This window comes from Alosa pseudoharengus, unplaced genomic scaffold (assembly GCF_046254945.1).
Source record: "Alosa pseudoharengus isolate Yale_2024_CS ecotype anadromous, Long Island Sound unplaced genomic scaffold, YU_APseudo_1.1 YU_APseudo_1.1_scf_1, whole genome shotgun sequence".
Lineage (NCBI taxonomy): Eukaryota > Metazoa > Chordata > Actinopteri > Clupeiformes > Clupeidae > Alosa > Alosa pseudoharengus.
The window spans coordinates 35402025-35414021 of record NW_027468564.1 but is presented as its reverse complement, the minus strand read 5'-3'; the positions used below and the strand labels follow the sequence as shown (position 1 = coordinate 35414021).

The 11997-nt window shown below is 42.0% G+C and overlaps 1 protein-coding gene across 2 annotated transcripts; it reads left to right on the top strand.

Annotated features, from left to right (window-relative positions):
• The first annotated feature begins 930 nt into the window (after window positions 1-930).
• nfam1 (NFAT activating protein with ITAM motif 1) lies at window positions 931-10831 on the top strand. 2 transcript variants are annotated; one of them, XM_076288216.1, is made up of 6 exons: window positions 931-1108; window positions 4309-4593; window positions 5626-5741; window positions 9458-9598; window positions 10076-10184; window positions 10599-10831. In XM_076288216.1, the coding sequence occupies exons 1-6, from the start codon at window positions 1048-1050 to the stop codon at window positions 10601-10603; spliced, it is 717 nt and encodes a 238-aa protein (XP_076144331.1). In that variant the 5' UTR covers window positions 931-1047; the 3' UTR covers window positions 10604-10831. The 2 variants fall into 2 exon arrangements, with proteins under 2 accessions (XP_076144331.1, XP_076144323.1); XM_076288208.1 differs by having other exon boundaries at window positions 4306-4593.
• The last annotated feature ends 1166 nt before the right edge of the window (window positions 10832-11997 follow it).

Here is an 11997-nt window from a genome sequence, read left to right as displayed (position 1 = left end):
ACTCACACACACACACACCCACACACATAACATAAACATAACACAAACAATCAAGAATTTCTCAGAATTATGAACAGGCAAGATGGAGGTGGGGTTGTATAAAATGAATTTTACATGTGAAATCTATGAACTAATCATGTTTTGGGACTTGTTGTCTAGCAGATACCAGTGAGAATTGAGTGTGGATAATGCAATTTAGTGAGACAGTTAGAATCATATAGGCCTTTCAGCGTGATTTCTTTTTGTGGAAAAAATGTGCTGGACTGGGCGGCGGTCATATTTTGTACCGCTCTGCGGTACATCTAGTTAAACATACTGCGGTGAGGACAGTAAGTTGGCCAATTGGCCAGTCGTTCCCTCAGACATGACACTCATGATATATTCTGTATCAACATAAGTGTGTGTGTGTGTGTGTGTGTGTGTGTGTGTGTGTGTGTGTGTGTGTCTGTCTGTCTGTCTGTCTGTCCTAAGTGTGGTCATGTGAGACAAGTGAATCAGCCCTCAGCGGGGAGCTTATTTTAAGGCAACTCCTGTGTGAGTCATTGGAATCATCATCGAAAATAACTAAATGGCCAAAGAAGGATTGGCTATGTAAAAAAAAAGCAATGATTTTGTATTGAGCTTTCTTGCAACAAAAGCAAAAATAGTCTGAAGTTACACAATTCAGGAAAAGAGAGAGAGAGAGAGAGAGAGAGAGAGAGAGAGAGTGAGAGTGTGTGTGAGACAAGACTTGTGACACACACTTCCAGCTGTGTATTTGTGTCTCAGTAAGTGTAGAAGTTCAGGGGAAGAAAACAGGGGAAGTATTTGTGTGTGTGTGTGTGTGTGTGTACGTGTCAGTGTACGTGTGTGTGTGAGAGAGGTTGTGTAAATTTTGGAGGAAGTGTCATTTCTGTCCAGCACTATTTCATTATACCCACGGTGCAGACCGTTACTGCTTCTTCTTTCACTAAGTGAACAAGACGTGAGATTAAGACAAGATTAAGAGTGTCTGCTATACTGGCCCCCCAACAAACTAAAAACAACTAATCCCAGCAGCACCTTGAAATGTTCACTTGGAGTAGCCTACTCTACTGGATGCTCGTATGCCTGCTTGGTCACATTGAAGGTAGGCTGGAAGTGCTCAAGAGTTGTTCCATATGTTCTAGTGTGAATGAGAACATGACCTTTGTGTGGTTCTATGTGAAGAACTTTAATTACGCACAAACCCCAGGGTTAGTTCCTGCAGGAGGATGGGTTGTGTGTGATTGGTTTTGGACAGATTTTGCGAGCCTTGTGAGTTTTTGCGTTGCCCATTTATTGTTCTTGTTCTACTGTATGTACATGCAAGATTAATGCCTGAGTTGGATCACACTGAAGGTAGGCCAACCAACGTTTAGGATCTGTTCTTGTGCCCTAATGTGTTTTTGTGTTCTAATGTTCTAGTAAGGATCTGGTCTTGTGCCCTAATGTGTTTTTGTGTTCTAATGTTCTAGTAAGGATCTGTTCTTGTGCCCTAATGTGTTTTTGTATTCTAATGTTCTAGTAAGGATCTGTTCTTGTGCCCAAATGTGTTTTTGTGTTCTAATGTTCTAGTAAGGATCTGTTCTTGTGCCATAATGTGTTTTTGTGTTCTAATGTTCTAGTAAGGCTCTCCCAGCTCTTTGATTTAAAGTCCCATTATGTGATAACAGGGGTTCCACCGTGTAGGAAAATTTTGTCTCAGGAACATTTGTCATATTTTCTGTTCATAAATGGCAATGTTGGGGGAATTCACAACCGCACTCTTACAAGGATGTTAAAAATTGAATGCTGATAATGGATCAGGTAGATGGTAACAAAGGCAGAAGCAGAGGGCTCATGAGTGCCTGCCTGACTGCATCATGTAATATCATGCATTGTCGTCCGATCTCATCTCCAAAAAAGCGCCTGACATACCTTCCACCTGCAAAGTTCCATGTAAACCCAGGAACGGTTACAGCGTATTCTGTTACTGTTCCAAACAGCAGCCATGTGAAGAAAGGGAATGTGCGCAATATCAGCTGTCACATTCCAGCAACAGCAGAGCAGTGTGACTACGTAAGGCATACGGCCCACGACATACTTTGGTCATACTACGGCCCACGACATACTTTGGTATATGGCCCAAGACATGCTTTGGTATATGGCCCACGACATACTTTGGTCAACTTTATGTGTCAATCAATTGCCTATCACGTTTTTTTGTGGGGGACATTATTGGTCATGGTTTGCAGGATGAGTGGGTTTGCAATCATAGACTGTCTCTTTATTATTATGACCGCCGCGCAGCGAAGTGGCGGTCATATAGGTTTAGTCAGATTTTTTTTTTTTTTTTTCGCATGTCCAAATTTCCGTCAAGGATTCCCGAGACACTGTAAGACCGGGGTACACGAAACTTGGTGGGCATGTAACCCCACATGGATAGCATGGAACCTCCTGTTTTCGTTTTGATCTGTAGCCCCCCCGCTGGACTGGACCCCCCGAAAGGAGGGTAGGGCAGACACAGTTTTCTGTGAATATCTCGAGAACCGTAGGGTTTAGGAGGACCATTTTTTTTTGTATGTTGATCTCAAGGGGCCATGTCAACCCATTCCATAACCACTCATTTCATGTATAGCGCCACCTAGTTAAACACAAAAAAGTAAAAATGAGGTGTTGTAATCGCAGGTATCTGTGACCTAACATAGTCAAAACTTCACGAAATTGGAAGTGTAGGATCATTATGACACCCTCTGAATGCACGCCAAGTTTCGTGGAATTCCGTTCATGGGGGGCCACACAATAAATTAATTTATGTTACTATACACCAACTGGCCTGTAGGTGGCCGGAGATAGTTTTCTGTGAATATCTCGAGAACCGTAGGGCCTAGGAGGTCCACCTTTTTTATGTATGTTGGTCTTAAGGGGGCATGTCAACCCATCCCATTACCACTTATTTCATGTATAGCGCCACCTAGTTAAAAATTAAAAAGCAAAACATTAGGTGTTTTTATCACAATATCTCTGGCTGACATGGTCAAAACTGCACGAAATTGAAAGTGTAGGATCATTATGACACCCTCCGAATGCATGCCAAGTTTCGTGGACTTTTGTTGAAGGGGGGCCTTACAATAAAATAATTTATGTGTACATTTAGTGACCGTACACCAACAAGGATTCCCGGGACACTGAAAGACCGGGGTACACGAAACTTGGTGGGCATGTAACCCCACATGGATAGCATGGAACTATCGCTTTTCGCTTTGATCTGTAGCCCCCCCGCTGGACTGGACCCCCCAAAAGGAGGGTAGGGCAGACACAGAATATCTTGAGAACCGTAGGGCCTAGGATGACCAATTTTTTGCGTATGTTTGCCTCCAGGGGTCATGTAAACCCATTCCATATGCACACATGTGCATAAACAGATACACACGCACACACATACATTCACAGTAATCCTACGTATGACACATACTCACACAGTAGACATATATACGCATGCATGCACATGCACACACACAGGCACATAAACAGGCAAACACACACATGCACGCACACATACCCACCCACACACACATAAACATAAACATGTACACGCACACATGCACACAATTCAAGAATTTCTCAGAATTATGAACAGGCAAGATGGGGGTGGGGTTGTATAAAATGTATATTACATGTGAAATCTATGAACTAATCATGTTTTGGTACTTGTTGTCTAGCAGATACCAGTGAGAATTGTGCATAATGCAATTCAGTGAGACAGTTAGAATCATATATGCCTTTCAGCGTGACTTATTTTTGTGGAAAACATGTGCTGGACTGGGCGGCGGTCATATTTTGTACCGCTCTGCGGTACATCTAGTTATTATTATATTACTATTATCATTATTATTAATATTAATATTATTATTTGAGAAATTATATAGAGAATTATTTTGTTTTTCATGAGCTGTAAACCGTAATCACCAAGATTAAAACAAAAAATCGCTTGAAATATTTCACTTTATATCTACTGAATCTAGAATATATGAAAGATTCACTTTTGTCACATTTTCACTTTTTAAAAACAATTAGGGGGGTGGGGGGTTAACTTTTTCACAAGATTCCCACCTGTACACACTAGACCCACCTGTGCATACAGTTTGGGTGTCCAATAAATACATTTGGACACACATCCAATCTTTGCAGGGTTTTTTTGCAGTGCCTATCTACTTCAATAGAATTCTGTTAGCTTAGCATTCTGTTAGCTTAGCATTCTGTTAGCTTAGCATTCGTGTAGTCTTACGGTCTCTCCCTCACAATCCTCCTCATTCCCATTCTCAGCAGGCCCTGCAAAGCTCACCCTCAACGGCCCGCGGACGCGTATAGTCCTCACCGGACACCAACTCCTCCTCAATTTCACTGTGACCGTTCCGCAAAACACCACCCACGACGCCCTACGGTGTTACCGTGGGAATAAATGTGTGACACCTGAGTACAACTTGGAGTCTGATTTGAAGGAACGGAATGAAAGAGTGGATGTGGTGCTCATGTTCAACCACAGCTCTGATTCCGGGGAGTATCGCTGCTCCTACAAGTCTGCCAGTGTGTACCTGGCCATACTGGCACGTGGTGAGTATGTGTGTGTGTGTGTGTGTGTGTGTGCGCGTACGTGTCTGTGTGTGTGTGTGTGTGTGTGTGTGTGTGTGTGTGTGTGTGTGTGCGTGTGCTTGCGTGTGTGTGTGTGTGTGTGTGCGCGTGTGTGTGTAATTCCTCACCTGTCCAATATGTGTGAAGTAAAAGGTTTTAAAAGTCAAAGACGGTCTTTCATGTGTCTCTCAGAGGACTCAGAGTCTCTCTTTCTCTGTCGTCACCTCACTCCTGGTTCCCAAATTAGTTTTTCTTTTTTTTTAAATGTCTCTCTGTCTCTCGGATGAGGAGTACCATAGTCACAGAGCAGTACCATAGTATGACGGACGACGTGTGTGTGTGTGTGTGTGTGTCTGTCTCTCAGATGAGGGCTTCACAGAGCGGTACCGTGGTCTGACAGATGACGTGTGTGTGTGTGTGTCTGTCTCTCAGATGAGGGCTTTAGAGTGGTACCGTGGTCTGACGGACGATGTGTGTGTATGTTGGGGCAGCCGTGGTCCACTGGTTAGCACTCCGGACCTGTAACCGGAGGGTTGCCGGTTCGCGCCCCGACCAGTGGGAACGGCTGAAATGCCCTTGAGCAAGGCACCTAACCCCTCACTGCTCCCCGAGCACCGCTGTTGATGCAGGCAGCTCACTGCGCCGGGATTAGTGTGTGCTTCACCTCACTGTGTGTTCACTGTGTGCTGAGTGTGTTTCACTAATTCACGGATTGGGATAAATGCAGAGACCAAATTTCCCAAATAGTATATATACTTGTGTGTGTGTGTGTGTGTGTGTGTGTGTGTGTGTGTGTGTGTCTCAGATGAGGGCTTCACAGAGCGGTACCATGGTCTAACGGACGACGTGTGTGTGTGTGTGTGTGTGTCTCAGATGAGGGCTTCACAGAGCGGTACCATGGTCTAACGGACAACGTGTGTGTGTGTGTGTGTGTGTGTGTCAGATGAGGATCTTCACAGAGCGGTACCATGGTCTAACGGACGACGTGTGTGTGTGTGTGTGTGTGTGTCTTAGATGAGGGCTTCACAGAGCGGTACCATGGTCTAACGGACAACGTCATTGCCCCCGTGGCCACCCTGACCGTGCTTCTGCTCATCTTCAGCACGCTGGGGTCAGTTTACATTTACAAGGTAAGCTTTGAATTGACCGATGTTTACATCTCTAGGGTAAGCTTTAAGTTGACCGATGTTTACATCTCTAAGGTAAGCTTTGAGTTGACCGATGTTTACATCTCTAAGGTAAGCTTTGAATTGACCGATGTTTACATCTCTAAGGTAAGCTTTGAGTTGACCGATGTTTACATCTCTAAGGTAAGCTTTGAGTTGACCGATGTTTACATCTCTCAAGTAGGCTTTGAGTTCACTTGTAATCAAGTGCATCCTCCTTCTAACCCAACCCACCCGACATTCATTTAATGGTCATGTTAAAAAAAAAACATTTAAGCATTTATTAGATCCTTAAGACAATGCACTATGTAGTATTATGTTACACTACTCTTTGTACAGACAGACAAATAAAATTGTGTGAGGCAAACATAAAGTATTTTAAGGAAGATTTATTAATAAGTAGTGTACAGTTGAACAGAATCCATAAAAGCATTACCATGTACCCATGATTATGAGGTGTAACACTGAATGTTCGGTGACTTGCTGAGTTGTGGAAGAAAGCAGGTTACAGGAGTAACTGTATATTATTGTTATTTACCGAAGACAGAAGGGCAAGACAGCACACTTCCATTTCAGATCTCTCCTCCAACAAGTGTCCCCTTAATTATCTTCCCACCGGGTACATCCCCCAGTACCAATCTCTCATTACTAAACTAACTAAAATCTTACACACAAATCACTTGTTGACACATGGCAACAAAAACATAAAATAAATAATAAACTCCAGTTTAAAAAAAAACTCTGTTTTTTCTTAATTACCACAATGTCATGAAATATAAGGCTACAATATTATGACAAAAAACCTTAGCTGTTAATGAACGCAAAAGAACAAAAAGCAAGACAGTCGAATGATTTATGCCATTTGGAAATGTGAAATCTAGTTGGGAATAAGCATGGAGATATTACAGACCCAGACAGAGAGTGATAAATTACCTCTCTCATTCATTACAATGGCTGACGCAATACTATGCCAACCTTAGCCCAGTTAATGACCTTCTACGCCTTCCGTTTCATGGTGCTCAGTTTTGGCACAAGAGCTATGATGAGCTAGTTGCCTCAGCTACGAATGCCACAGACCACAATAGCCAAAGGGTCGTCCACACCAAGAACGATAACTATTACAATAATGGCAAAAAAGTACTGAAAGTAGGAATGACAACGTCCACACATGTAGCCTACCATAACGTCATGAAGAATGATATCGCTGAGGATCACTTTCAGAGCCATTTTGAGAACGATAAAAAGCTGATAGCCAATCAGAGATATTTCAGATATTTTTGGAATGTCCTTAGAGCGGAGAAGGTTCCAAAGATATGGAAGGAGTCTACTATAGTCCCAGTGCCAAAAAGCAGCACTATAAAGAGTTTAAATGACTTCAGACCAGTGGCACTGACCTCACTGGTCATGAAGTTGAATTTGAAAAGATTGTGAAATGGTTGTTGTTGTTGAGGGTGGGTGAGGCCTTGGATCTGATGCAGTTTGCATACAGGGCTAACAGGGAGGGTAGAGGATGCCCAAATCAGGCTTGTGCAAAATTCCAGAATTGAATTCAAACTGGCTCTGAAATTCCAATTCAATTCTTGAATTTCACTTGCATTTCAATTGAGGTAGCAAACAGGAAGCCGAATTGCAATTCGAATTGTGCACAACCCTGGTCCAAATTACACTACTAAACCTCCTGTACAGTCATCTAGGTACACACGCCAGGCTCTTGTTTCTAGATTTTTCTTCTGCTTTTAATACTATCCAGCCACATGTTTTAATTAGAAAACTGTTATCAGAATTTAATCTTGAGAATAAACTTGTGGGCTGGATTATGGATTTTTTAACCAACAGATCATAAAGGTCAAAGGTCAATGGTTGTCTTTCAGAAAGGCGCGTCTCTTCCACTGGCTCTCCTCAGGGTTGTGTACTTTCCCCTCTGCTCTACATCCTCTACACCAATGACTATATAAATATAAATAGGCACATCCTGAAGTTTGCTGATGACACAGTTATTGTTAGTTTACTGCATAAACATGAATCCCAGCATGAGCCAGTGGTTGATGAGTTTGTCAGTCTTTTGAAGTCTTTTCTTCAGTTAAACATCTCAAAGACAAAAGATATGGTCATTGATTTTAGAAGAAACCAATCTTGTTCTCCACCACTGACTCATATAAATGGAAGTTGCATAGAGATGGTTGACCAGTTGCATAGATCTGGGCACAACGTTAGACAACAGGCTCAAATTTGATGTGAATACGGAGGCAATTTGCAAGAAGGTACGACAACGGTTGTACTTCCTTAGGAAGCTTAATTTGTTTAATGTGGATAAGGTTATGCTGTCTTTATTTTACAAATCTTTTATAAAATCTGTTCTCACCTTTTCTTTTATTGCCTGGTACAGAGGCATCAGTCTTAGGAACAAAAACAATCTCAGCCATATTGTGAAGGTGGCTGGGAAGTTGATTGGCTATCCACAGTTATCCTTGCGGACCATTTATGAGAAGCATGTCATCCAGAAGGCAAGGTCTATATTGGACTGTAAAAATCATCCCCTTCATTGTTCATTTGAAGCTCTTCACTCAGGCTGGAGACTAAGAGTCCCTTTTTATAAGTCCAATAGGACAAAAAAATATTTTATTCCTGGTGCAATACGCCTGCTCAATTTGCACAATTTTGCTTTATTGCGCATAAATTATTCTGATGACCATCTGTCAGAAACATAGATAGATAAGACACTTTCTTAACTTATATTAACCTGTGTCTTTTTCCCCATCTTGTGTCTTTGTGTATCTTTGTGCTATTTATGTGTACCTGGTACCTATGGTATACTATAGGCGTGTAGTTTTACATGTGGGGTCTATGTGCTTCGCCACAAAGGTTCTGCTGCTATCCGTAGCCATATCTGCAGATCACAGTGCAAAGCCCTTAAATAAAGTATCAACAATCCTCAAAATAGCCTGCACACACGCAAACATGAACCAGAGAGGGTTTTCTTCCCTTTTTTCTTTTTTTCTGAAGTGGCTCCTCTTCGCTGACGTCTCTCTTGAGTCGGTCGAGACAAAATAACACACGACAGCGTACAGCCATTGTCTCCCTCCTGAGTATAGGCTTGTGTAAGAGGCACCTTGTCCAACAGCCGGAGGAAGCATAGCGGGTATACACACAATTTGCCCGAAATTGGTTCACCCGCTCCAGGGCTGCAAAGAGGGCCTGATCGGCCATCACTGTAGTAGAGCGTTAATACTGCATGCACTGTCTAAACCATGCATTCACAACACAGACTGAAGAGCTAGTGCACTCATAAGAGTAGACAGGCTTTTATCACTCGTCGAGAGTGAGTAGGTCAATTTTTTTTAACATTTGTTATGTTCGTTTTATTCTGTAGCATCCCCATGTTCTGATCAAGGTGAGTAAATGTCCTGAATACTGTATTTTGTTTTTGTTTGGTTTTGGATATGTTAGTTCGGTTTCACTTTGTTGTGCCTTTATACATTAAAACATTAAGCAGGACATTTCATCCAAGGTGAAACTTTAAAGGATACACATTTGTATCACTCAAGCTGAGTAGGCGAACTCACAACTTTGTTGTCATTAACAACGTTGCTTGGGCTTGCTTGAAATGTCTTTGTTTCATTTGTTTTGTTTGTGTTTATGTTTGGCTTGACCTAATTAGTTTTGTTTTGTTGTGTTTTTAGAGCCAGGCTCCTCTCGGTGGCCATGGTGACAATGGTACGAACGTCACCAGAATCAGAACCAGTCAGGGGGGCGATGCCGGGGGGGCAGGGGTACAGGACGCAACAGACGAGGAGGCAGCCCCGGACAACTCTGTCTACACGGTGGGCTACATCTATCAGTCAGTTAGCCTGTCGGTCTGTCTGTCTGTCTATATAACTCCTGTTATGTCTATCTCTGTCTTCCTTTCCATACATCTGTCTACATACACAGTCTTCTACTAAGTGAATGTGTCTATTTATTTGTCTGTCTTGAAAATGCATCTTATGTTTGTCATTGAATAAATGTTGCTTAATCTGTCTGTCTACATGCTTATTTGTTTGTCTCATACACATATACATTTCATGTCTATGTTAGTCCATGCATGGGTCTGCTTAACCATCATTTTGTGTGCGTGTGTGTGTGTGTGTGTGTGTGTGTGTGTGTGTGTGTGTGTGTGTGTGTGTGCTTTCAATGCTGCCCTGCAGGAACAATCTGTGATAGAATAGCATTGCCCTTGTGTTATTTATACTGACTTACCAGTAGTTCCTCTCTCTGTGTCTCTCTCTCTGTCTCTCTCTCTCTCTGTCTCTCTATCCTAGACCCTGGAGTCCCGTCCTGCATCGATTTATGATGTGTTGGATCGATCCATCTGCATCAAACAGCAGGACGCAATCAAAGAAGAGCAGCAGGAAGAGGTCACAGAAAAAGGTCAGCCATAGACAAAAACATTCCAAATTAGAATGGGCTCTGCTCTGTTCAAGGGAATAGCTAGAACCAGAGCCATATAAAGGTACCTGGCTCTGGCTAGAACTATTCAGGACCTCCTGAAAATTCTCAGCATCTCTAGTCTCAATGTTAACGTATGCCATACTGCCTTTCATTTTCGGTGTCTGGCCCTTGTGGACAACCTATAGAATCTATATAGAAACGCCCCCTATACATTCCTCTCTCCTTCACTTGCTTGCTTCTGTTGAACTATTTCTAGCTCTTGCAAGAGGAGAGGAATAGTCCAGTACAGCTCTCACAAAACTATCATTTGGCCTGATTAAAGATGTTAATGGCCAACTTTATTATTGTGTAGGCCTTCATTTTTTTAATGATGTTTTCTTTGTTTCCTCTTAGGATGAAGTTGCCCCTGCAGAGGATGGGATATTTGAATCTGTCTATGAGAATCTGTGATGAATTTTTGTAACGCCATCAGTCGTATTGTCTTGTGAAAACATTTACCTGACCTGCCCTCTGTGCCGTGGTCTTTTATGTAGCTTGTGTTGCCTGTTTTTAAACTGTGAAGACAAATGTGTCATTTCATTCTAGTGGGTTGAGAGTTGGCAATAAACTATGCACTCGTTTGTCTATCTTTGAATGATTACATCATCTTTATATTGACAATTGGGGAAATCATTTATGAGGTGAGTTCAAGACAGACAGCATGGTGCAGAGCGCAGGCCTATAGGCCTATGATTCAATGCAAACAGTGAAGCGTTGAAGACTGTTGTTTGTTCAAGCGCTCTAAGAAGGCTATTGTTTACTTTCTATATCAATGTAAATATAGGTTTCATTTTTTTTTTACTTTTCATTTTTATCTTTCACCTTTAAATTACTTTAGGTGAATAGGCGATGTGAAGAAGAGGCTAAGTGGTTCGCACTCTGAAAAAAGTGACTAGACAAAGAACCTTATAGCAAAAAAATTATTAGTTAGCAAGTTAGTCTGGGAAGGAGCCGATTGGCATCTGTTTCCAAATCAGCAAAAACCCAAGAATGTGTATTGACTTTGGAACTGAGTAGCACAGCTGCATTTAAAACCTTTGTTTACAAGAAAGATGTTTGCTGCACTTCTGAAACGATTTGGTAAGAGTTTAACGCACCAATTTAAGTTTCATTTCACTGCTGGTTACATTCCTGGATATTGTAAAATGGGAAGTTCGGACACGTCAGTGGCTACCCACAGGCGCCTTTTCAGACGGAAATTTAAATTGGCTATCAGACCTGATACCTGATACCAAGCTATTCGGTTACCATCGAAAACATAGGGTGGAAAAAGCAACACTTACCCTAATATTGCTCAAATGAACTTTCTTTCTACTGCAGAGGAGTTGCTTATATCTCATGACAGTGCGTCTTCAGCTGTGCTCCATACGTGTCTCTCGCCTTTCCCCTAATCATTTTTAACCGTCATTACCAATTTGCAAATGATGGTGAATAACTACTCATCATGAGATGTACAGTATTTTGTTATATATTTATTCTAATTATGTTTCCCATTGTAATCGTCCAATTTGTAATGTTTTGCATGGACGTGCGCTGGTGTGCGTTCATGAATGATAAAAGGATGGTGCGTGCACCTGCCAATACATATGTTGACAATGCGCTCTTAAAATAAGCACAAAACGTCAGTCTATAGCCTAATTCAGGGGGTAACGTGAGTCAGACAGAAGAGGGGCCTATAGTAGCCTATTCCTGAATCCTGTCCCTTTCAAACTACGTTAAAATTATGTGAGTAGCCACCAGCATAATACAATCT

Coding starts and splice junctions, on each gene's coding strand:
- nfam1 (XM_076288208.1), top strand. CDS start 1,048: ATGTTCACTTGGAGTAGCCTACTCTACTGGATGCTCGTATGCCTGCTT. Junction 1,109..4,305: donor CCTGCTTGGTCACATTGAAG/GTAGGCTGGAAG, acceptor TCCCATTCTCAG/CAGGCCCTGCAAAGCTCACC. Junction 9,599..10,075: donor CGGACAACTCTGTCTACACG/GTGGGCTACATC, acceptor TCTCTATCCTAG/ACCCTGGAGTCCCGTCCTGC.